This window comes from Salvelinus namaycush, chromosome 40, assembly GCF_016432855.1.
Source record: "Salvelinus namaycush isolate Seneca chromosome 40, SaNama_1.0, whole genome shotgun sequence".
Classification (NCBI taxonomy): Eukaryota; Metazoa; Chordata; class Actinopteri; order Salmoniformes; family Salmonidae; genus Salvelinus; species Salvelinus namaycush.
This window is the reverse complement of record NC_052346.1, coordinates 9,105,466-9,132,272: the sequence shown is the minus strand read 5'-3', so window position 1 is coordinate 9,132,272 and position 26,807 is coordinate 9,105,466. Positions and strand designations below refer to the sequence as shown.

General features: G+C 39.8%; 1 protein-coding gene across 1 annotated transcript in view; it reads right to left on the bottom strand.

Moving 5' to 3' along the window:
- Positions 1-2,736: 2,736 nt before the first annotated feature.
- LOC120033202 (inactive dipeptidyl peptidase 10-like) overlaps positions 2,737-26,807 on the bottom strand; it is a gene marked incomplete at its 5' end in the record, with an annotated part of 37,323 nt that continues 13,252 nt past the window's right edge. The window contains 23 exons of the mRNA XM_038979486.1: positions 2,737-2,877; positions 3,196-3,269; positions 3,395-3,491; positions 7,237-7,295; positions 7,527-7,623; positions 9,568-9,622; positions 10,082-10,276; positions 10,549-10,618; positions 10,751-10,849; positions 11,361-11,408; positions 11,732-11,853; positions 12,084-12,131; positions 12,325-12,416; positions 12,558-12,665; positions 12,864-12,902; positions 13,019-13,142; positions 13,692-13,789; positions 15,110-15,264; positions 15,992-16,112; positions 16,989-17,070; positions 17,259-17,311; positions 18,979-19,053; positions 24,339-24,433. Coding sequence (XP_038835414.1) covers positions 2,737-2,877; positions 3,196-3,269; positions 3,395-3,491; positions 7,237-7,295; positions 7,527-7,623; positions 9,568-9,622; positions 10,082-10,276; positions 10,549-10,618; positions 10,751-10,849; positions 11,361-11,408; positions 11,732-11,853; positions 12,084-12,131; positions 12,325-12,416; positions 12,558-12,665; positions 12,864-12,902; positions 13,019-13,142; positions 13,692-13,789; positions 15,110-15,264; positions 15,992-16,112; positions 16,989-17,070; positions 17,259-17,311; positions 18,979-19,053; positions 24,339-24,433 — 2,147 coding nt within the window. The remainder of the gene's footprint in view (positions 2,878-3,195; positions 3,270-3,394; positions 3,492-7,236; positions 7,296-7,526; positions 7,624-9,567; positions 9,623-10,081; positions 10,277-10,548; positions 10,619-10,750; positions 10,850-11,360; positions 11,409-11,731; positions 11,854-12,083; positions 12,132-12,324; positions 12,417-12,557; positions 12,666-12,863; positions 12,903-13,018; positions 13,143-13,691; positions 13,790-15,109; positions 15,265-15,991; positions 16,113-16,988; positions 17,071-17,258; positions 17,312-18,978; positions 19,054-24,338; positions 24,434-26,807) is intronic.

The following is a 26,807-nucleotide window of genomic DNA, read 5'->3' as shown; positions in this document are numbered from 1 at the left end:
AGTGATTAATTTTATCTCTATTTCTGCTTTTTGTGACTCCTGTCTTTGGCTGGAAAAAATGACTGTGTTTTTCTGTGATTTTGCGGTGACCTAACATAATCATTTGTGGTGCTTTCGCTGTAAAGCCTATTTGAAATCGGACACTTTGGTGGGATTAACAACAAGATTACCTTTAAAATGGTATAAGATACATGTATGTTTGAGGAATTTAAATGGCTGGGATTGCAGCCATTTAAGCCATTTTGCCACAACTTTGGAAGTATGCTAGGGGTAGTATATTGGGTCATTGTACATTTTGAAGACCCATTTACAACCAAGCATTAACTTCCTGACTGATGTCTTGAGATGTTGCTTCAAAATATCCACATAATTGTCCTTCCTCATGACGCCATCTATTTTGTGAAGTGCACCAATCCCTCCTGCAGCAAAGCACCCCCACAACATGATGCTGTCACCCCCGTCTTCACGGTTGGGATGGTGTTCTTCGGCTTGCAAGCATCCCCCTTTTTCCTCAAACATTACGATGGTCATTATGGCCAAACAGTTATATTTTTGTTTCATCAGACCAGAGGACATTTCTCCAAAAAGTATCTTCTTTGTCCCCAAGAGCAGTTGCAATCCGTAGTCCGGCTAATTTATGGCGGTTTTGGAGCAGTGGATTCTTCCTTGCTGAACAGCCTTTCAGGTTATGTCGATATAGGACTCATTTTACTGTGGATATAGATACTTTTGTACTTGTTTCCTCCAGCATCTTCACAAGGTCCTTTGCTGTTGTTTTGGGATTGATTGCACTTGATTGCACTTTTCGCACCAAAGTACGTTCATCTCTAGGAGACAGAACGTGTCCCCTTCCTGAGCGGTATGACGGCTGCGTGGTCCTATGGTGTTTATGCTTGCGTACTATTTTTTGTACAGATGACCGTGGTACCTTCAGGTGTTTGGAAATTGCTCCCAAGGATGAACCAGACTTGTGTAGGTCTACAATTTTTTTTCTGAGGTCTTGGCTGATTTCTTTTGATTTTCCTATGATGTCAAGCAAAGAGGCACTGAGTTTGAAGGTAGGCCTTGAAATATATCCACAGGTACACCTCCAACTGACTCATATGATGTCAATTAGCCTATCAGAAGCTTCTAAAGCCATGACATCATATTCTCTAATTTTACAAGCTGTTTAAAGGCACAGTCAATTTAGTCTATGTAATCTTCTGACCCACTAGATTTGTGACACAGTGAATTATAAGTGAAATAATCTGTCTGTAAACAATTGTTGGAAAAATTACTTGTGTCATGCACAAAGTAGATGTCCTAACCGACTCGCCAAAACTAAAGTTTGTTAACTTCTCTGGGATAGGGGGCAGCATTTTCACGTTTGGATGAAAAGCATACCCAAATTCAACTGCCAGCTACTCATCCCCAGAAGATAAGATATGCATAGTAGACTTGGATAGAAAACACTCTGAAGTTTCTAAAACTGTTTGAATCATGTCTGTGAGTATAACAGAACCTATTTAGCAGGCGAAACCCCTAGGACAAACCATTCAGATTATTTTTTTTGAGGTCACTCTCTTTTCAATGGATTTTCATTGGGAATACAGATTTCTAATTGACCTTCTTGCATTCCTACCGCTTCCACTGGATGTCAACAGTCTTTAGAAATTGGTTGAAGGTTTTTCCTTTGTGTAATGAAGAAGTACGGCCATCTTGAACGAGGGTCACTCGAAGTGTCCTGTTTGTTAGAGGCGCATGACCAGAAAGCTAGCTACAGTTTGTTTTAATCTTGTATTGAACACAGATCATCCCGTCTTCAATTTTATCGATTATTTACGTAAAAAAATACCTAAAGTTGTATTACAAAAGTAGTTTGAAATGTTTTGGCAAAGTTTACAGTTAACTTTTGAGATATTTTGAAGTCACGTTTCACAAGTTAGAACCGGTGTTTTTCTGGATCAAACGCGCCAAATAAATTGACATTTTGGATATATATATCGACGGAATTAATCGAACGAAAAAGACCATTTGTAATGTTTATGGGACATATTGGAGTGCCAACAACAGAAGCTCGTCAAAGGTAAGGCATGAATTACATTTTTATTTCTGCATTTTGTGTCGCGCCTGCAGGGTTGAAATATGCTTCTCTCTCTTTGTTTACTATGGTGCTAACTCAGATAATAGCATCATTTGCTTTTGCCAAAAAGCCTATTTGAATTCTGACATGTTGGCTGGATTCACAACCAGTGTAGCTTTAATTTGGTATCTTTCATGTGTGATTTAATGAAAGTTTGATTTTTATAGTAATTTATTTGAATTTGGCGCTCTGCATTTTTACTGGCTTTTGGCCAAGTGGGACGTTAGCGTCCCACATATCCCAGAGAAGTTAACAAGAAATGTGTGTAGTGGTTGAAAAACTAGTTTTAATGACTCCAACATAGGTGTATGTAAACTTCCAACTTCAACTGTATGTCTTGCCTACATTGGACACCTAATCAACACCAAACATCCCTCGCGAGGGCAGAGCACTCATTGTACTGCTTCAACATAGCGATCCCAGATCCACAGACGGCCCGTCTGCACGTCCTCCTGTCAGTCACCATCTAAATCTAACCCTGTCAGTCATCATCTAACCCTAAACCTGTCAGTCATCATCTAACCCCAACCCTGTCAGTCATCATCTAACCCCAACCCTGTCAGTCATCATCTAACCCCAACCCTGTCAGTCACCATCTAACCCCAACCCTGTCAGTCATCATCCTCTTTGCCTATCTCCTCAGGTAGCGGTGTGCTGAAGTCCTGAAAACATGTTCTGAAGTAGCCAACCAGGGACTCAGACAGGTGCTTCTGGCTCTGCAGGGACAGGAAGTGGCCCTCGTCTGGGTAGAGCTGTCTCAAACAAAGGTCAAAGGTCAAACACAAGGTGAGTCAGGATAGTACTGTCCAGCATTGGGACTGTCATTCCTGTAGTGAATTGTGGTTACTCATCTATCAGTTAGATCGAACAAGAAAGTAACTCAATGTTTTTCCTGAGAGGTGTGTGTGTACGCGGGCGTGCACATGTGCGTGTGCGTGCACATGTGTGTACGTGCGAGTGTCGTGGGTGAGTGCAAATATATCGGCTAGCAATCAAAATCACTTCAATAATCACATTATGTAATCACTCATTCAACATTTTCATTCAAATTTGTTGATCACGGCTCGTACCTGCATTGTGTAGTTCGCTCCAATTTTGATCAAGTGCTTAATCAACTCTGCTGAATGTTGGAAATGAACATTTGCTGAGAAAAGAACAAAAAAGCACCAATTGGTTTTGCAAATTGACTTTGAATACAACACTAATCACTGATTTTGACGGATTTAGGAATGTCTATTTTCCATTTCTGTTGGACAAAAAGGTAATTACCATCAGCGGTTCCATGAATCAACAGAAAATCCGGTCCTTGCGGTCCTTTCATCATGTTTCCTTGCAGTCCTTTCATATTTGGAAGCACTCTAGAAACCTGAAAGAATAGATATGGGAGACAGTGTAACCTCAGGTTCTCAATTTTTTTGAACCTTTATTTTGACAGGGAGTCATGCTGAGACCAAGGTCTTTCTCACAGATGAGCCCTGTATACACATCAATATACACATCAATATTCACATCAATATACACTACCGGTCAAACGTTTTAGAACACATACTCATTAACAGGTTTTTCTTTAGTTTTACTATTTTCTACATTTACATTTACATTTAAGTCATTTAGCAGACGCTCTTATCCAGAGCGACTTACAAATTGGTGCATTCACCTTATGATATCCAGTGGAACAACCACTTTACAATAGTGCATCTAACTCTTTTAAGGGGGGGGAGGGGGGGGTTAGAAGGATTACTTTATCCTATCCTAGGTATTCCTTAAAGAGGTGGGGTTTCAGGTGTCTCCGGAAGGTGGTGATTGACTCCGCTGACCTGGCGTCGTGAGGGAGTTTGTTCCACCATTGGGGTGCCAGAGCAGCGAACAGTTTTGACTGGGCTGAGCGGGAACTGTACTTCCTCAGAGGTAGGGAGGCGAGCAGGCCAGAGGTGGATGAACGCAGTGCCCTTGTTTGGGTGTAGGGCCTGATCAGAGCCTGAAGGTACGGAGGTGCCGTTCCCCTCACAGCTCCGTAGGCAAGCACCATGGTCTTGTAGCGGATGCGAGCTTCAACTGGAAGCCAGTGGAGAGAGCGGAGGAGCGGGGTGACGTGAGAGAACTTGGGAAAGTTGAACACCAGACGGGCTGCGGCGTTCTGGATGAGTTGTAGGGGTTTAATGGCACAGGCAGGGAGCCCAGCCAACAGCGAGTTGCAGTAATCCAGACGGGAGATGACAAGTGCCTGGATTAGGACCTGCGCCGCTTCCTGCGTGAGGCAGGGTCGTACTCTGCGAATGTTGTAGAGCATGAACCTACAGGAACGGGTCACCGCCTTGATGTTAGTTGAGAACGACAGGGTGTTGTCCAGGATCACGCCAAGGTTCTTAGCACTCTGGGAGGAGGACACAATGGAGTTGTCAACCGTGATGGCGAGATCATGGAACGGGCAGTCCTTCCCCGGGAGGAAGAGCAGCTCCGTCTTGCCGAGGTTCAGCTTGAGGTGGTGATCCGTCATCCACACTGATATGTCTGCCAGACATGCAGAGATGCGATTCACCACCTGGTTATCAGAGGGGGGAAAGGAGAAGATTAATTGTGTGTCGTCTGCATAGCAATGATAGGAGAGACCATGTGAGGATATGACAGAGCCAAGTGACTTGGTGTATAGCGAGAATAGGAGAGGGCCTAGAACAGAGCCCTGGGGGACACCAGTGGTGAGAGCACGTGGTGCGGAGACAGATTCTCGCCACGCCACCTGGTAGGAGCGACCTGTCAGGTAGGACGCAATCCAAGCGTGGACCTTGCCGGAGATGCCCAGCTCGGAGAGGGTGGAGAGGAGGATCTGATGGTTCACAGTATCAAAGGCAGCCGATAGGTCTAGAAGGATGAGAGCAGAGGAGAGAGAGTTAGCTTTAGCAGTGCGGAGCGCCTCCGTGACACAGAGAAGAGCAGTCTCAGTTGAATGACTAGTCTTGAAACCTGACTGATTTGGATCAAGAAGGTCATTCTGAGAGAGATAGCAGGAGAGCTGGCCAAGGACGGCACGTTCAAGAGTTTTGGAGAGAAAAGAAAGAAGGGATACTGGTCTGTAGTTATTGACATCAGAGGGATCGAGTGTAGGTTTTTTCAGAAGGGGTGCAACTCTCGCTCTCTTGAAGACGGAAGGGACGTAGCCAGCGGTCAAGGATGAGTTGATGAGCGAGGTGAGGTAAGGGAGAAGGTCTCCGGAAATTCTACATTGTAAAATAATAGTGAAGACATCAAAACTATGAAATAACGCATATGGAATCATGGAGTAACCAAAAAAGTGTTAAACAAATCAAAATATATCTTATATTTTATATTTGAGATTCTTCAAATAGCCACCCTTTGCCTTGATGACAGCTTTGCACACTCTTGGCATTAATCTACAACGTATAAAATAGTAAAAATAAAGAAAACCCTTGAATGAGTAGGTGCTCTAAAACATTTGACCTGTAGTGTACACCATACACATCAATATACACATATATATACACATCAATATACATATCAATACACACCAATTTTCATATCAATACCTGAAAAGTAAAACAAAACCTCAGGTTTGAACAGAAATCAATATCTGAGGGAAAACCAACCACAGCACTGAATAAATAGTTGTGAAAAGATCACGTTAAACAACTAGCCTTGTTAAATCAGACTGCTCACTTATTTCTTCACTTCACAAACAATGCTGAGCACAGTGTTCAGTCTGGTTGAGCCAGGCTACAATACAGGACTGGATCAAACCTGTCTAACACCCCAGGGGATCCAGTGTGTTGCTTCATTATAAATCTTCTTCTGGATCGGTGTCCCTTCCACGGGACGGTTAAGCTAACGTAGGCTAATGCGATTAGTGTAACAGTATAGCTTCCATCCCTCTCCTCGCCCCTACCTGGGCTCGAACCAGGGACCCTCTGCACACATCAACAACAGTCACCCATGAAGCATTGTTACACATCGCTCCACAAAAGCCACGGCGCTTGCAGAGCAAGGGGAACAACTACTTCAAGGCCTCAGAGCGAGTGACGTCACCGATTGAAACACTATTAGCGCGCACCACCGCTAACTAGCTAGCCATTTCACATCGGTTACATTAGCATGAGGTTGTAAATAACAAGAACATTTCCCAGGACATAGACATATCTGATATTGGCAGAAAGCTTAAATTATTGTTAATCTAACTGCACTGTCCAATTTACAGTAGCAATTACAGTGAAAGAATACCATGTTATTGTTTAAGGAGAGTGCACAATTTTGAACATGATAAGTTATTAATTAACAAATTAGGCACATTTGGGCAGTCTTGAAACAAAATTTTGAACAGAAATACAATGGTTCATTGGATCAGTCTAAAACGTTGCACATACACTGATGCCATGTAGTGGCCCAAATCTAAATTGCACCTGGGCTGGAATAATACATTATGGCCTTTCTCTTGCATTTCAAAGATGATGGTACAAAAAAAATACAAAAGAACGGTTTGTTTTTTCTTTGTATTATCTTTAACCAGATCTATTGTGTTATATTCTACTACATTCCTTTCACATTTCCATAAACTTCAAAGTGTTTCCTTTCAAATGGTACCAAGAATATGCATATCCTTGCTTCAGGGCCTGAGCTAAAGGTAGTTTGATTTGGGTATGTCATTTTAGGCGAAAATTGAAAAAATCCTAATCCTTAACAGAATGTGCCTTTTTCCATCTACCTCTAAGGACTGTATGAGTGATGCCCCGCTGTTCGTTTATGATCAATTTGACCTACTTCTCTGGACTAGCATCATTTACATTTTAAATGGCTGGAACTGTGTGGCCCACATATCAACAACCCACTTTCAGGGGAACACTTTCACTGATAACACAGTAATCTCTCACAGGAAGTTGTACAGCTTCACTAGTTATTATTCTGACTGATGAACAATACCTGGCCCATGAACATACGCACACACGTAAATTTGCGCACGTACACACACATAAATACAAACACCCAACACACACACACACGCACACACACCTCCCACTGTTCTCCAATCTGCTGTGAAATACTGTAGAACAACAAATAGAAAACCATCAATAACAACAACAGATGGACTGTGATAAACAACTTACTTGATATCTGTTGTCGTTCTTTGACGTCAGGCCAAAGTATCGCTCTGAAAATGCTGAAGCTTCATGTAGAGAAAGTACGCAACATTTCAAAAAAGTAGTCAGTTCTTTCATCTCCAATTTCATTGATAATCACATTTGTACAATATTTAATCCTAGACTGAGCCTAAACCTAGACTAGAAAGCTATTTCAATGGAGATTGTCCATTCAGCTTGCTTTTCAATTCAGGACTAGGTTTAATCTCTGTCAAGGAAACTGACCTAAAGGGTAAGATCATGGAAACATTACTCACCGTAAAGTTTCCAGTCAACCACTGGGGAATTAGCAGCTGCACACTTAATCAGCGCAGTGGACCTCAGAAGCATCAAGGTGAGGTAAGCACCGTATCCCTGGAAAGAAAAGAACACCGCCACTTGTTGAACACACCCGTGAGTGTGAAGCATGGTGATCAACTGAAAGACAGCAGTTAACCTTTTGTCAATAGGGGGAGCAGTTAGCATTTTTTTTTTCTGGGTGTTGCCAAATTAAACTGCCTCGTACTCAATTCTTGCTCGTACAATATGCATATTATTAATTCTATTGGATAGAAAACACTCTCTAGTTTCATAAACCGTTGGAATTATGTCTGTGGGTGACCCAGAACTCTTTCTACAGCGAAATCCATGACAGGTACTGCGAAGGTCTGAGAGCGAAGCTCTGGTCTCAGATCAGTTTTAAAGGTCTGTGTGTATCCTATGGAACGACATGAACTGCACCCGCCTTCCCCTGGATGTCAGTAACCAATGAGAAGTGGAATGGGCTTTCTACGTAGCTCTCAGAGGTTATAAAAGGCCAAGGAGTGAGGTGCGCCTTCTTTTCGACGCTGACCATTGCGCAGAGAAGGACCTCAGGATGCCATTTTCAAACGCTCAGTTATCAACCTTAGATGTATCCGTCTGTAATTTAATTCGATATAGGTGTTAGAAACATCATAACGAAGCTATTTTAAACCGAGTTATATCAGATTATGCGAGTATATTGCTATTTTTCGGAATTTCCTCAGTATTGCGTCTTGAGGATTTGGACACGTTGGGGCAAAATAGCTATTGTTAGCTATTGTTAGCTGCTATATCAGAAGTTGAATGCAACGTTTTACAACCAAGCAACGATTCTTTTGGACAAAGGACCACTTGGCCAAGATTCTGATGGAAGCTCGTCGAAAAGTAAGAGCTATTTATGATGTTATTCCGTTTTTATGTGGAAAAATGTAAACTCAATAATGGCGACTAGTGACGCCATTATTGCGGCACTAGTCTGGCTGTAACGCACACTGTATGTCTAGTAACGTTAATTTTAAAAATCTAACTCAGCGGTTGCATTAATAACTAATGCATCTTTCATTTCATGTCCAACCTGTATTTTTTTAGTCAAGTTTATGAATAGTTTTCGATAAAAATAGTTGTATTTTCAAGATGGCGCCGGGCAGATTGCTTGAGTAGTTGGACACTATTTCCATTGTGTAAGCACGATTTGTGCCGCTAAATATGCACATTTTCGATCAAACTCTATATGGATTGTGTAATATGATGTTACAGGAGTGTCATCGGAAGAATTCTGAGAAGGTTAGTGAAAAAATTAATGTATTTTGGTGATGATAACGCTATAGCTCATTTTGCCTTGAATCAATGCTCGGGTAACGTTTGCAAATGTGGTATGCTAATATAACGATTTATTGTGTTTTCGCTGTAAGACACTTTGAAAATCTGAAATATTGTCTGAATTCACAAGATCTGTGTCTTTCCATTGCTGTGAGCTGTGTATTTTTAAGAAATGTTTTATGATGAGTAAATTGGTAATACACGTTGCTCTCTGTAGTAATTCTAGTCGCTTTGGGGAGATTTGTGATGGTGGCTGCAATTGCAAACTATGATTTATACCTGAAATATGCACATTTTTCTAACAAAACCTATGCTATACAATAAATATGTTATCAGACTGTCATCTGATGAGGTTTTTTCTTGGTTAGTGGCTATTTATTTCTTTATTTGGTCGAATTGGTGATAGCTGGTGATGGAGTGGAAAAATAGTGGAGTAAAAAAAATGGTGTCTTTTGCTAACGTGGTTAGCTAATAGATTTACATATTGTGTCTTCCCTGTAAAACATTTTAAAAATCAGAAATGGTGGCTAGATTCACAAGAAGTGTATCTTTCATCTGGTGTCTTGGACTTGTGATTTAATGATATTTAGAAGCTACAATTTACTTGTGACGCTATGCTAGCTATGCTAGTCAGTGGGGGGGTGGTGGGGGGTGCTCCCGGATCCGGGTTTCTGAGGCAGTAAAAGTTAAACTTGCCTTTCCGTAGATTCCGATCCGCGCGCGGTCAATGTATGGGAGTGTCATCAAGTATCTGTAATAAGTCAATAAAAACAACCCAAAACCGATTGACTAATTCTTTTTCCAGACATTTCATGAGGGCTTTAACACAGATGACTGACAGGGAAGTTGAGTACACAACCATGACATTCATTTTCAATGGATTTCAATGAAAAAGGGAAAATATTGTATCGTACCATATTACATCCTGTCTTATCTTATGGTATTGTCTTTATCATATCGTATGGCATCGCACCGCACTGTATATAGCATTACATGTTATATATTGCATATCGTATCATATCATCTGATAGTGTATATCGCATCGTATTGTACTCTATATTATATATATATACATATTCTATCCATATACTGTCCATAATGTCTATACATCCCATCATATGTAAATAAATAAATATATATAGATATGATATATTATTATATATACATATATATATATAATCATATCACATGCTGGTCGGAGGTTACATACTCCAATGCAGCTATCTGGTCCTGAACATCCACGGTACCCAGGCGCTGGTGGACCTGCTGCAGGACTCTCAGGCCCCGGAAGCCTGTCCCCCTGCCGTCCAGCCTGGCCACGATCACCTCATCACAACTGACCAGCACCGAGTCCCAACCCAGCTCATACTCATCACTCACCGACTGACTGCCAGGCCCACCATCACTAAGAGAGGGGCGGAAGGGGGAGGGAGAGGGAGAAAGAGGGTGGTTAATTCAAGCTTCACAAACAAGTTAACAAATTTAAAGTTCCATATTATGTGAAAACATCTTCGCTTAATTAAAGAAAGCGTAATCTCACATCATGGACTTGGAGTTAGAAAATCATTGTGTTTGTTCTCAAGGTAACGTATTCAGTTCTAAATGTATTGCTGAATGAAAATGTACTTAAGACTGTGTTACTACGTTAGAACGCCAGGAAAGAGGAGCGATACTTACACAATCAAAAGAAGGCCATAGAGAAGAGATTCAGAAAAGTCAAGTGGATAGGTGAGTTTCAAAGGCAGCTCTGTGAGAAGAAAATACTGAATTACAGTAATTATTAAAATAAACGATGTGTGAGAGAGAGAGAGAGAGAGAGAGAGAGAGAGAGAGAGAGAGAGAGGGAAATATATATACACAGAGAGAAATGGTTAGTTACCAAAGTCTTCACTTGGAATAACCCTGACATCTGACTTAGAGATCTTTTTGATTTCCAAGGCAGCTCTCAGCGGCATGTTGTTGTCCAATATAAAGTAAGCTGTGAGGATAAAGTGTGAAAGTAACCATTGACATACTGTGTGTAAAGAGACACAAGGATACCGATTATATGGGGTATTAAACTGTGATGGAAAAATCAATCAACATATTGTTTCACGAAGCACATTCATTTGAGTTTAAAATGTTTCTAATACAGTTGGCTGACTTCACATAGGCCACTGCACCTAAACCACATGTCCTGTGATTCTTTGTTTTAGACTGTCACCAATCACATCATTTCAGTACAATTATGCCTCATATTCAGTATCATTGAAAAGCATCCAGGCATATAAAAGACAAATCAATACAATTTGCATTAAAAACACTTCCCAGATGCTCATTTAAACCTTGGCAGAACATTTCATTTGGACAGCTGTTGAAAATGTATTTCACACGATGTGAAACACAGCCAACAATCTCGTGGCCAAATATGAAATAGGAACCATTAAAACAGACCGGAAACAGTACAGTACAGGAGACGAGAGTTCATATCAATACTTAGTATTACTCACTGTTTACATCATTAAAACTCTGTAGCATCACAGATGGAGCACCGGGACCTGTGGAACAGAAGATACACTAGCAATACTGCATGGCATCACTTTGAGACTGAACAAACACTCAGTATGATATTCTAACATGGTTTTATAGTAGTATTGTAGCTACCCTAGCCTATGTAAGCCCAACGACGTCACCCGCGGGATATACTTATTAAAGCAGTGGTTAGGAGACCCAGGCGCCATCTGCTACTGTATCATAAAATACATAATGGCATAATTACTCCCTAACCATATCTCATACATTACCCAGAATAGGTTGGGTTTTACTACATAAAGCTGTATTTGGCTGAATGATTTCCAGAACGAAAAAACACAGACCTTACCTTTACACTGTAGAATAACATGCTGTTTGTTCGGGCTGATGTCTGCATCGAAGAACGTGCATGCTTCCTGGTTCATCTCGCAGGTCAAACATCGTTGAGAGAACAGACCAATAGTAGATGCACTGAAAGAGGGATTTTTTGATGTTGTTGCACTTCTTCACATTCTTGAGATAATTGCATTTCAACAATGTATTATATCTATGCAGTACGAATGGGTAAGATAAACTGTAGCTGAATAGGGCTAACAGCTACTAGAATGCGGCTGAAATGTCTGGTGTTATTGAGAAGAATATTTTCGACATACAGCATGCGCATTTCTTCATGGGGAAAACGTTTTAAAATAATTTCTCACCTGTACACGTGTCTCTTTTGTGGGGAGTCTTGAGTACTGATAAAATATCTATATAGGTGAAAGCAGAATAACTTTAACTAGGGCAAGTACAAGAAACTATAGTTACAAATATAATAGTTTCAACAGAAGAGATGTTTGAAAATAGAAAAAAGGTCAACACTTGTTGAAGCTCATATCTGTAGCACAAAATATGATATTCAATTATTCTCCTAACTGATCTGAAACGATCGGATAGACTTACATGGTTTGCTCCCCCTCATCATAAGCTAATATCTTGGTCACCTCCCAGTTGCCTGACGTCAAGTGACGGACATCATTTTGATCACTTCTGAACTGAGAAAAGACAAATTGTGATTTTTTTTCTCTCGATAAAAACATGTAAAAAAAAAAAAGACACATAGTGACCACTGAAAAAGCCAGAGAATGACAAGATGACCCATGTGTATTTCAGAATTGGAGTATGACAGCACCCACCGATTTGGTGAGCATGGCAATATGATGGAAGTCTCCTTGTCCCCCCTGCTTCACCGGTATGGTCAGGAAAAACCTGCTCCCGTCCTTTGAAAACACTGGCTCCTGGTTCTGAGGACATTGGATTTTAAGGGACAGTCAAAGTGCATCAATTTCCTCTTTACTATTAGCATATAGATACAATACTCACTGTTTTAAAATTGCAGCACAATTTGAACCACATCAAGCCCACAGTAGCATTCAAATAAAATGTTACTAGATGGAAATATGAATTTGCTAATATTATAGAACATTTACATTTCAGCTTACCTGTCTGGTGAGCCAGAGATCTGAAGCTTCCTCATGTTTCTGAAATTCAAGTGAAGGAACACGTCTTAGATCCAACATGGAGTACGACACAGACGACGCCAATAAAACCCTTTTCTAGGGAGGACCACTTTAGCGTAGATGAAGGAAAAACCCACCTGTACACAGGATCCGACGGTGGCGTCACACACAGTGAGGAAGGACACGTTCTGGGGCCGGTTGAGCCATCGAACCGCTGCATGGGTGTTGCTGATCCACTTCACCATACTCACATAGTGTTCTCTGGGTCAACGTCAGACAAACATTCAGACGTATAGCAACTACTTCTCTGGGCCATTTGAATCATATTTCTGAATGATGGTTGTGTACTTGTGAATGGCACTTGATCAAACATGCACTGTAACAATCAGGGGCGGACTGGCCTTCTGGCATTTCAGGCAAATGCCAGATGGGCTGGTTCATTTTTAGTCTATGGGCCTCTTTAGCTTGGATTTTTCACGCAAAATGATCACTTTCTGGCTAATAATGGGAGCCTCGATGGGAAAACTGGGCCAATGTAGGGGCCTTGAGGAATATAATGGACGGTTTGGGGGTTTCAAGGGGAAAAAATTGCCGGTGTTTTAGAAATGACAATACCGATTTCTGGTCCCAGTCTGCCCCTGGAAACAATTAAACATGCAGCCATACAGATTCAATTGTCGTATACTGGTTATAACGGTTAGTAAAGAAATAACATGCAAAGAATAACCTGACACACCTGGTGGCACCACAACAATTACAAATGGACACTAAAATAACTAAGGGGCTGCCAGAATGATGTGTCTTCCTCACCTTCCTCTCAGGCCATCAGGTGGTACCAGCTCCTGAGTGTGTGTGGGACCGTACAGGTTTACCACCAACAGCCTGACTGTAGGGTTGGGCTGGCCAGCCTGTCAGCAAAAAGATCCTCATAAGGTCAATTAGTTAGTATTCCGAGAAAAACAAATACTGTTGCTACACCGCTTTCAAACCAGGGTGCATGAACAATGGATATTCAGCAACTCATTATAAACTATGCAAACAATCAATGCTTCAAATGACCGCACAGGTTATTATATTCTTAACATCTTTGTTTTGCCTGGACCATTTGGATGTCTGTTCTAGCTTAACATCTTTGTTTTGCCTGGACCATTTGGATGTCTGTCCTAGCTTAACATCTTTGTTTTGCCTGGACCATTTGGATGTCTGTCCTAGCTTAACATCCAACGAGAGATTATCTCAGAGATGACCGAGCAAATCATCTATTTATTTTTTTTAATCCCTGGAGGTAATGACTGAACTGGCAGAATATCATTGTGAATTCTTCATACAAGCAGGCTTCTTTGTTCTGGCGGATGTAGATAGAAGTAGGGCTGGCACGGTAAATCTATAATCGTGTAAACAACGATTATGGATGAAGAATGTCATTTTTAAGTCGACAAACTTTACCTGAAAGCAATAAGTAAGAGTAAGCCTGATTCACTAACAACCAATGTAAGGAGAGATGAGAGAAGATAAAAGCTGACTGTAGACTGTAGACAGCTGACTGTAGACTGTAGACAGCTGACTGTAGACAGCCGGGCATTTAAAAAAGACCAGACGTGCAGTCACGAGCCAGAGGAGCCAGTGCTTCTTTTTTTTTGCTATTCGAACGGTTATACTTGTAACTATAACCGTGATCATTTGGCTGACAAATAACCGTAATTCAAAATTCCATAACCATCACAGCCTTTGTTAGAAGCGCTATTACCTCCTGCTACAAAATCTGAGCAGTGTTCTGATCATTTTGTCTAATCATTTATTCAGTTTCCAATTTCCCTTTTGTTGAGACTCCATAAATACTTGATCTATCAGAATATAAGACCTTTATGTGAGAAGTATTTCTAACCAACTCTATGCGCGGGATAATCTAGATAACTGGATAGCCATAGATGTTGTATCGACAGGCAGTACACATAATACAGCGCATCAGTCGATAGCACAGAAACATGACTTCCGGAGCTCAAATCTAGTATACTGTGTGAATCAACAAAGACATACAATAGTTATATCATCAGAACTGAAATAACTGTTCCTTGAGCCAACAGTTGTTGTTGTTGTTGTTGACCAATAGTGTTGTTTTTCCAACAAACAAGCACAATTTCACCAATGGAGGCAAAATAATGACACAGATAGATACATGCACTTTCTTCAGCAGCATGCTATCCCATTATATCGCATCTCTCCATTACCTTGGGGTATGGGTACTCCTGTGATCTGGGGTAGGGGCTGCCAGTGAACCGTGGCAGGAACATGTTGGGTACCAGGGTATCGTTGATCATGAGGAAGGCCAGTCTCTCGCCGTCAGGTGACCACCAGTGTACTATGTGTGACTGCAGAATCTCCTCTGAAAACACAAGGACCAAACTGCCATCAATTACACTCTGAAATATACTATTGTTTTTTCCTTTGGATCGAGTCCTATCCACATGAATTTTAGGCTTCTTCTGTACACCAGTACTTAAAGTTGCTATATACTGTATAAGAGCAATATGTTATTGTAAGTAAAGTTAAGAGAAAGTTAGAATTTGTGTCTGCATCAATTGGAAATCTGTGTTTTACACAACCTTGTTGAAAATATGTCAAAAGGATGACAAATAAAAAATTCTTACAGTTTTTTTACGGAACTTGTTTTTGGCTGATGTAGATAAAACACAAAATTGGTCTTAATTAAGTCAGGGCTACAATCCATCATTAAGGTGTAAATAATAAGTGCAAATTATGAATGAAATTGTCCCTGCTATCCCTGAGCATGGAACAATGTGTGGATTATGGCCCATTCATGAGGAGACAACACTGCTGTAGTGAAATAATGACTTTCCTTCATCTATATTTAATTAACTTTGATAAAAATTCTGAGTTAGTTCTCATTTATTCAATTATTCTTCAGAAATGGGACTAATATCGTTAGTAGAGTTCATTTTGAATTCTTATTCCATCCGTCCCTGAATGCGACTGAGAGCTGTTCAACTGTGAAAGTGATGAATTCCTTTGTGGCTGAAAATTATTTATTTCCAATGCCTGGAATACCTTTCCTGACATTATGTCCTTGGGTACAAGGCATTCAGACAAACCTTCATACAGCCAGTCAGCGATTCCATTAAATATGACTCCTTCCTCTCCCGACGAAGTAATCCTAAGAGAATTGCTCTGCACATCTGATTGGTAATAGATGTTGTTTTCAAAGATGTAGATCTGAAATGAGAGTAAAGAGAATTGTAGTTCTGCTTTGCACGGTCGCTATAAAACTATAGCACAGCAAACGCCAGACTCTGATTCCCATCAGTATCTACAATACAGCACTAGTTCACTGCCAGAGAAATATGGTAGTCATTTTATGACTTATTTCCATTTATGATCCATTTCAGGAATTAAAGTGCACCGTAATAGGTAGTATTGATTAATGACTATATATTGCTAAACTTCAGTATTCTCTTTTTCAATCAGTTCCTTTCACAGGTTCACTTTTGTACCCTTTTAACAATCAAGTGTGCTTTGTTAGGCCGCCAGATGTTCGGCAAGACAAAAATCACATGCTGGGTTTTGTTTGTGACCAAAAAAACTCTGAACGGAGTAACAGATGCTCAAATGTCTGGTCCGGAAAAGCGTCGTCTGCATCCCCATCTGTAACAGGACCACCTGCTGTCAAAATGGCTGCCTGATATACAGCAAATAGTGCTTTCTACTCCTTCACATGAGAAACTGTACCTCAACTTGTCATCATAACAAATATAAATACAGCACATTTTATACCAACCCCTAGTGTGACGACTGGGTTTGAAACCGGGTATCCCGCATGCCAGAAAAGCACATTCAACACATCTTGATGGAACATGTCCAAAATCCATCAATAATGCTCACACCTATCAATTTCTTTCATATGTGTGATGAGGCATCTATGACAGTCTAGGAGCTGTGCCCATAGGTTGATTTCCGATTGGCTGAGAGAGAGAGAGAGAGAGAGAGAGAGAGAGAGAGAGAGAGAGAGAGAGAGAGAGAGAGAGAGAGAGAGAGAGAGAGAGAGAGTGAAAGAGGTGTATGGCATCATAGAAGAGGAGAGGAGAGACTCACCAGCTGCTGTCCCTTCACACCCCACGCTGCATGCTGGAGCACTGCATTCTGGACCTCCGGAGGATTCAATTCCCACACCTCTCTGAAACACAAGCACGCACACAAAAGTACACAAAGACAGGCAGACAGGCATGAACAAACCCCAGCTGTTGTTGAACTAGAGATGTCAAAGATTGGGTGTAGCATACATAATACAGTATGTTCTTCAGTGTGGGGGTATGCATGTCAATACAAGACATGAAGCATCAACCAGTCCATTCAGTCTCTTACCTTGTGTGGATGTTGTAAACAATGTACGATGCAGTATAGGAATGTCTATACACCTGAAATTGAAAGTATTGACAATTCATGTTATAATAAATAATAGACAACAATAAAGCATATATGATGCAAACGATTCATGTTAGAAATCACGTGTCGGGATTCCACAATGTAACTGTTTCCGAAAATAATTCAAGACTGTGTTAGTCCGCACAGCTCAGGGATCCAACGCACATCTTCAGTTGTCAGGCAAGGTTAATCATCACGCAAACTTTGATACTGCATAATAATAATGCATAACACAACTAAACAACATTTGCATCAGTCCATTCTCTAGGGAATCCCATTCTGGTGCAATGTTTCCAAACCTTTGCCAGCGATCCAGCCATTAAACAAAGAGGAAATCAATGAGAGATCCTTGGTTTGGCCTAAATATTAATACGTAAAAACACATAAAAGGTGAATAAAGAAGGAAAAAGAAGATAAAACTCAATGAGGTTAGTACACCCGCCATTAAACCAGCTGGTGCAATCTGATTTCTGATCAGAGCCTATTTGCGATTTGGTCTCTTTCCCAGTCAGACTATGGGTGAATCTCAATTGCAACTCCCTTGAATCCTCGCGTCCTCTCTCCTCAAGTCCTTCTCAAAACGCATTAAAACAGAAGATCTGAGATTTCCTTCGGACCTTCTCCTCCGATGCATTCTGAGAATGAGGCGAGGAAAGAGGAGGCTAGGAATCAGGGAATAACAATTGAGACTCAACCTATGCTTAGGGTCATGGGAACCACTGAATTGGACCGATTAACAAGTTTTCTCTCTGAAAAATTGAGTTTGTTTAATCTGATTGTCATAAGGTTCCATGACTTTGTCCACACAGGGCATCTAAACACACAAAATACATTTTGATGATTTTCATGACATTTTGGGTGTTTTATTTAACTTTTGTACACCTGTGGTGTTCCCAGTCAAAAATGACCGGTCATTAGAAATGAATGGGTGAGACTACAATTAGTGTATAAAATTCAGTTCCGGCACATGCCCATTCATCAGATGGACACACTTCCTCTCCCAGACCCCCACATGCATGTGTGTTTGATCACACACACACACACACCTCACTCCCCTTCTTGGCTTCCATGGCAACCCCCCGTGGGAACCTTTCCCCAATAGAATCTTTCCCCCATGGGAACCACACCTGTTGGCATTCTCACAAACAATCGCAACATTGTTTCAATAATATATAGAACTTTTCCATGCAGCTCTGGTATATAAAGCTTATTTGAGGCCTTGCTCACAATTCATTCTGTGGCAGCACAATGACCAAACGATATACTGTGAGACTCTTGATCATATCTTTGATCATGACACTGGTGAGGAGGAGAGAGGCCAGGAAACTGACAGTGAAGTAGTCTGTGATAAAGAGCACAATGTGTTTGTTATAGTCAAAATAATCCATACATTATGCTTTTTTTACTCAAAAACAAGATGTATGAGCTCAGGTCAATGAGGCCTACAGGCCATAAATAGAAAATAGAAGTTCAAAACTTGTAATGTTCACAAGAACTTCAGTTGATAAAAAAGATCTAACACAGCATTAGGTGATAATATACATACATTATTATGGATTTATAATCAGCTATAATGGGGCGGTCATTTTGGACCGGGAACACAGAATTAATTCACATGAAACGAACACAACAGGAGGGTTAACGGCTGTTCATATCCTACCTGTTTCACTTCGTAAGCAAATAGCACATATTTCATGTCTGGAGAGAGGGAATATTTGGCAACTTTGAAAGACACCTAGGACAAGGGAAAGACAGAAGTCACAAATAAAACATCTAAAGGTTAATACATCTTGTACATAGATCTAGGACATATCTTGTACATAGATCTAGAAAGTATATTTTACATAGATCTAGGAAGTATCTTGTGCATAGATCTAGGACATATCTTGTACATAGATCTAGAAAGTATATTTTACATAGATCTAGGAAGTATCTTGTGCATAGATCTAGGACATATCTTGTACATAGATCTAGAAAGTATATTTTACATAGATCTAGGAAGTATCTTGTGCATAGATCTAGGACATATCTTGTACATAGATCTAGAAAGTATATTTTACATAGATCTAGGAAGTATCTTGTACATAGATCTAGGACATATCTTGTACATAGATCTAGAAAGTATATTTTACATAGATCTAGGAAGTATCTTGTGCATAGATCTAGGACATATCTTGTACATAGATCTAGAAAGTATATTTTACATAGATCTAGGAAGTATCTTGTACATAGATCTAGGACATATCTTGTACATAGATCTAGAAAGTATATTTTACATAGATCTAGGAAGTATCTTGTACATAGATCTAGGACATATCTTGTACATAGATCTAGAAAGTATATTTTACATAGATCTAGGAAGTATCTTGTACATAGATCTAGGACATATCTTGTACATAGATCTAGAAAGTATATTTTACATAGATCTAGGAAGTATCTTGTACATAGATCTAGGAAGTATCTTGTACATAGATCTAGGAAATATCTTGTACACAGATCTAGGAAGTATCTTGTACATAGATCTAGGAAGTATCTTGTACATAGATCTAGGAAGTATCTTGTACATAGATCTAGGAAGTATCTTGTACATAGATCTAGGAAGTATCTTGTGCATAGATCTAGGAAATATCTTGTACATAGATCTAGAAAGTATATTTTACATAGATCTAGGAAGTATCTTGTACATAGATCTAGGAAGTATCTTGTACATAGATCTAGGAAGTATATTGTACATAGATCTAGGAAGTATCTTGTGCATAGATCTAGGAAGTATCTTGTACATAGATCTAGGAAGTATCTTGTACATAGATCTAGGAAGTATCTTGTACATAGATCTAGGAAGTATCTTGTACATAGATCTAGGAAGTATCTTGTGCACAGATCTAGGAAGTATCTTGTACACAGATCTAGGAAGTATCTTGTACATAGATCTAGGAAGTATCTTGTACATAGATCTAGGAAGTATCTTGTACATAGATCTAGGAAGTATCTTGTACATAGATCTAGGAAGTATCTTGTACATAGATCTAGGAAGTATCTTGTACATAGATCTAGGAAGTATCTTGTACATAGATCTAGGAAGTATCTTGTACATATATCTAGGAAGTATCTTGTACATAGATCTAGGAAGTATCTTGTACATAGATCTAGGAAGTATCTTGTACATAGATCTAGGAAGTATCTTGTACATAGATCTAGGAAGTATTTTGTGCATAGATCTAGGAAGTATATTGTACATAGATCTAGGAAGTATCTTGTACATAGATCTAGGAAGTATCTTGTACATAGATCTAGGAAATATCTTGTACACAGATCTAGGAAGTATCTTGTACATAGATCTAGGAAGTATCTTGTACATAGATCTAGGAAGTATCTTGTACATAGATCTAGGAAGTATCTTGTGCATAGATCTAGGAAATATCTTGTACATAGACCTAGGAAGTATCTTGTACATAGATCTAGGAAGTATCTTGTACATAGATCTAGGAAGTATCTTGTACATAGATCTAGGAAGTATCTTGTACATAGATCTAGGAAGTATCTTGTACATAGATCTAGGAAGTATCTTGTACATAGATCTAGGAAGTATCTTGTACATATATCTAGGAAGTATCTTGTACATAGATCTAGGAAGTATCTTGTACATAGATCTAGGAAGTATCTTGTACATAGATCGAGGAAGTATTTTGTGCATAGATCTAGGAAGTATATTGTACATAGATCTAGGAAGTATCTTGTACATCGATCTAGGAAGTATCTTGTACATCGATCTAGGAAGTATCTTGTACATAGATCTAGGAAGTATCTTGTACATAGATCTAGGAAGTATCTTGTACATAGATTTAGGAAGTATATTGTACATAGATCTAGGAAGTATCATATCACAGTACATTCTGAAAGTTTCCAGACCCCTTGACTTTTTCCACATTTTGTTACGTTACAGCCTTATTCTAAAATGTATTTCAAACATGTTTTTCCCTCATTAATCTACATACAATACCCCATAAACAAAAACAGTTTTTTTGTAAAAAAAACAACAACAATTTATTACATTTACATAAGTATTCAGACCCTTTACTGAGTACTTTGCTGAAGCACCTTTGGCAGCGATTACAGCCTTCTTGGGCATAACGCTACAAGCTTGACACACCTGTATTTGGGGAGTTTAATCCATTTTTCTCTGCAGATCCTCTCAAGCTCTGTATGGTTGGATAGGGAGAGTTGCTGCACAGCTCTTTTCAGGTCTCTCCAGACATGATCGATCGGGTTCAAGTCCGGCCTCTGGCTGGGCCACTCAAAGACATTTAGAGACTTGTCCCGAAGCCACTCCTGCATTGTCTTGGCTGTGTGCTTAGGATTGTTGTCCTGTTGGAAAGTGAACCTTCACCCCAGTCTGAGGTCCTGAGCACTATGGAGCAGGTTTTCATCAAGGATCTCTCTGTACTTTGCTTCGTTCATCTTTCCCTTGATCCTGACTAGTCTTGATGCTGCCACCCCCATGATTCAACGTAGGGATGGTGCCAGTTTTCCTCCAGGCGTGATGCTTGGCATTCAAGCCAAAGAGTTCAGTCTTGGTTTCATCAGACCAGAGAATCTTGTTACTCATGGTCTGAGAGTCATTTAGGTGCCTTTTGGCAAATTTCAAGCTGGCTGTCATGTTCCTTATACTGAGGAGTGGCTTCCATCTGGCCACCCAACCATAAAGGCCTGATTGGTGGAGTGCAGAAGAGATGGTTGTCCTTCTGGAAGGTTCTCCCATCTCCTCAGAGGAACTCTGGAGATCTGTCAGAGTGACCATCGGGTTCTTGGTCACCTCTCTGACCAAGGCCCTTCTCCCCCCGATTGCTTCTCAGTTTGGCCGGGAGGCCAGCTCTGGGAAGAGTCTTGGTGGTTCCAAACTTCTTCCATTTAAGAATGATTAAGCCCACTGTGTTCTTGGGGACCTTCAATGCAGCAGACATGTTTTTGTACCCTTCCTCAAGTCTGTGCCTCGACACAGTCCTGTCTCAGAGCTCTATGGACAATTCCTTCAACCTCATGGCTTGGTTTTTGCTCTGACATGCACTGTCAACTGTGGGTGCTTTTATAGATAGATGTGTGCCTTTCCAAATTATGTCCAATCAACTAAATGTACCACAGGTGGACTCCAATCAAGTTGTAGAAACATCTCAAGGATGATCAATGGAAACAGGATGCACCTGAGCTCAATTTCAAGTCTCAAAGCAAAGGGTCTGAATACTTATGTAAATAAGGTATTTCTGTTTTTAATTTTTAATACATTTCCCCCCCCCCCAAAAAAATCTGTTTTTGCTTTGTCATTATGGGGTATTGTGTGTAGAGTTATTGGGGGGGAAAGTATTTAATCAATTTTAGAATAAGGCTATAACGTAACAAAATGTGGAAAAGGGGAAGGGGTCTGAAAAATTACCAAATGCACTGTAGATCTAAGAAATAATTCAGATGATGGTAAACCAATACACAGCCTGTATACTGTACTTTGCCCCTTAGGGCCACCGTGCTATTACAATCACAGGCATATGACCTGTCCACCCAAAATTGTAGCTAGCATGTCTAAACATTAATCAGGGATTAATGGTGCCCTGCTTTCCACCCAGTTAGATTATTAAATGGCAAAAAGCAAGCCTGGCAATGACAGTCAAAAGCCGCTTAGCCTTATGCAACACATAAAACATGACCTGTCAGATCAGTCTTTTTTTTGTTTTACGATTATATCCTTTTTCTCAAACAATAACAACCATACATAAACAAATGACAATACACAGACAGACATACATTTCATTAAACATCAATGACATCACAACTGCTCAGACCTACGTTCCCACCGCAATGTCTCACAACCACACGTCCCCTCATCCTTCATCCCCTGGAACTTTCCAGTGCTTGTAGCAGTCTATGCCATATTCTCCGTAGCCCACACCTTTTCAATATTTAAATTGATTTATCACAATGCTACAGGAGGCAAATAATGACAATGTGCTCAGCTTTGATATTTCTATGCAATATGGTACAGTGTTATGAATGCTGATGGGGCAATATAGTACTTTGTTATGAATGTTGATGGATCAATATTGTACTGTGTTATGAATGTTGATGGATCAATATGGTACTGTGTTATGAATGTTGATGGATCAATATGGTACTGTGTTAAGAATGCTGATGGGTCAATATAGTACTGTGTTATGAATGCTGATGGGGCAATATAGTACTTTGTTATGAATGTTGATGGATCAATGTGGTACTGTGTTATGAATGCTGATGGGTCAATATAGTACTGTGTTATGAATGCTGATGGATCAATATGGTACTGTGTTATGAATGCTGATGGGTCAATATGGTACTGTGTTATGAATGCTGATGGGTCAATATAGTACTGTGTTATGAATGCTGATGGATCAATATAGTACTGTGTTATGAATGCTGATGGGTCAATATGGTACTGTGTTATGAATGCTGATGGGTCAATATAGTACTGTGTTATGAATGCTGATGGATCAATATGGTACTGTGTTATGAATGCTGATGGGTCAATATAGTACTGTGTTATGAATGCTGATGGATCAATATTGTACTGTGTTATGAATGCTGATGGATCAATATGGTACTGTGTTATGAATGCTGATGGGTCAATATGGTACTGTGTTATGAATGCTGATGGGTCAATATGGTACTGTGTTATGAATGCTGATGGGTCAATATAGTACTGTGTTATGAATGCTGATGGGTCAATATGGTACTGTGTTATGAATGTTGATGGATCAATATGGTACTGTGTTATGAATGTTGATGGATCAATATGGTACAGTGTTATGAATGCTGATGGGTCAATATGGTACAGTGTTATGAATGCTGATGGGTCAATATGGTACTGTGTTATGAATGCTGATGGATCAATATGGTACTGTGTTATGAATGTTGATGGATCAATATGGTACTGTGTTATGAATGTTGATGGATCAATTGAGGTTAGAGAGGGGGACCCATAGGTGGCAAGCTACTTACAAACGTGATATTTCTCAGGATCATTTCTGTTTCATTTAAAGCAAAGTTGAACTTGATGACGTGGCCGTCTCGGTTCCTGTACAAAACCTCTGAATCTGTAAAATGATAAAAGAAAAAGGTTGTAAAATGTTCCTTAATAACCACATTTTAGATAAGATGAAAAAAATAGGCCTACACATTCTGACATTGTATAACACTTATCAATATCCATTTCAGACCCCAAAGAGAGAGGGAGAAGGCATTTCATTTTCCAGCAGTTCATTTTAAGAGTGCCTCTCATCTCTCATCATTTCTACTGAGCAAAACCTTTTTGACCTGCAGTCAGCCAGCCAGCTTTTGTTCTGCATTACAAATCTCACTATCTATCTTTAGGAAGATGGCTCCCAATTCACAGTTGTTGGCCTCGGGCAGTTGCTCTGAGTAAAAATGTGATCTTAAATGCAGCTACGTAACTGGTATGCTAAATAATGCAGAACGAGTGTAAAACGGTTGGTCAGCATTATATTATGTTATATATTATAGAACTGAATTCCTCAAATAATAAAAAATAACAATGGAAAATGTCATTCAAATCTACAAAGCCACCTAGCAACGGCCAAATGTGCGAAATGACTAGGACGTTGCAACGTTAGAACGTTAGCTTACTGCTTGTAAATACACCTTTGTGATTTCACACGAAACATCTTACAAAAACATGCCAAAGCATGAATTCTTTTGGAGGGGCGGTTCCTCAGATGGTTCCTAAAACGTGGAGGATGTCTAACTGATCCATTGGGAAGTTGACGGAGAGGAGTAGGAAGCTACATGCTTCACTGGTCCAACGCAATTGGAATATTTGAATGACACCTCAACTCGTACTTTTGACATGATAATACAGGTAAACTATGATGATATTCCAGCAGCTATGGTGGATGTGTAACCAGGCCGGTGCAGTACAGCTTGACTGGCTCAGTAGTGTGAAAAGGGTAGCCTACTACAGGGTTTCCCAAAGTCGGTCCAGGGGCCCTCCATAGGGTGCACATTTTGTTTTTTGCCCTAGCACTACACAGCTGATTCAAGTAATCAAAGCTTCATGATGAGTTGGCTATTTGAATCAGCTTTGTAGTGCTAGGGCAAAAAACCTAAATGTGCGCCCAGGGAGGGCCCCAGGAACGAGTTTGAGAAACCCTGGCCAACTATAGACCATTTAGCAATACTTTGATTTCAGGAGAACTAGGAATAAGACAACCAACAAGCCCAGTTCAAAGCCTGTAGCCTATGTGGTGAGTCACACTATCTAGCTGGAGCTCATGTGACACTATAACCTTTAAACAGCCTGTTCGCTTAGCCACTGCCGTCTCTGCCTCGGTGACGTCATTCGAAATATATTTATATTCAGTTAATGAAAATTCCTCCTATGTCCACAAGGCTAGGCAATTATAATATTGAAATAGCCTTCCTCACATGACATTCAACCACTATCTATGTAGACCATAATCAGGTAAAATTAGTGTTGTGGTCCTGTGTGGCTCAGTTGATAAGAGTATGACACTAGCAACATCAGAATTATGGGTTAGATTCCTGCTGGGGCCAGCCATGAGAAAATGTAGGCACTTTGGATAAAAGCGACTGCTAAAAATACGTCTTCCAATTTGAGATACTACTACGGTATTCATGATTAATAGAAAAACTGTATCAGTCACCAAAACATGGACATGAAAATATATATGAATACAGAGGTGAACATAAATAATGAATTATTACAGAGACATGTCAGAGGTTATGGAATCACATATGCTAGTAGTCGTGATCATGCTGGACATGTGTATGGACAAGCTAATAGGGTATGACTGTGGTGATGAAGTTGATACTATGTTGAATCACTCATGACATCCCCCAGGGTATACCTATAATATACACTTCATATTCTATATGTATGGACAACCACTTCATATTCTATATTTATGGACAACCACTTCATATTCTATATGTATGGACAACCACTTCATATTCTATATTTATGGACAACCACTTCATATTCTATATGTATGGACAACCACTTCATATTCTATATTTATGGACAATCACTTCATATTCTATATTTATGGACAACCACTTCATATTCTATATGTATGGACAACCACTTCATATTCTATATTTATGGACAATCACTTCATATTCTATATTTATGGACAATCACTTCATATTCTATATTTATGGACAATCACTTCATATTCTATATTTATGGACAACCACTTCATATTCTATATGTATGGACAACCACTTCATATTCTATATTTATGGACAACCACTTCATATTCTATATTTATGGACAACCACTTCATATTCTATATGTATGGACAACCACTTCATATTCTATATTTATGGACAACCACTTCATATTCTATATGTATGGACAACCACTTCATATTCTATATTTATGGACAACCACTTCATATTCTATATGTATGGACAACCACTTCATATTCT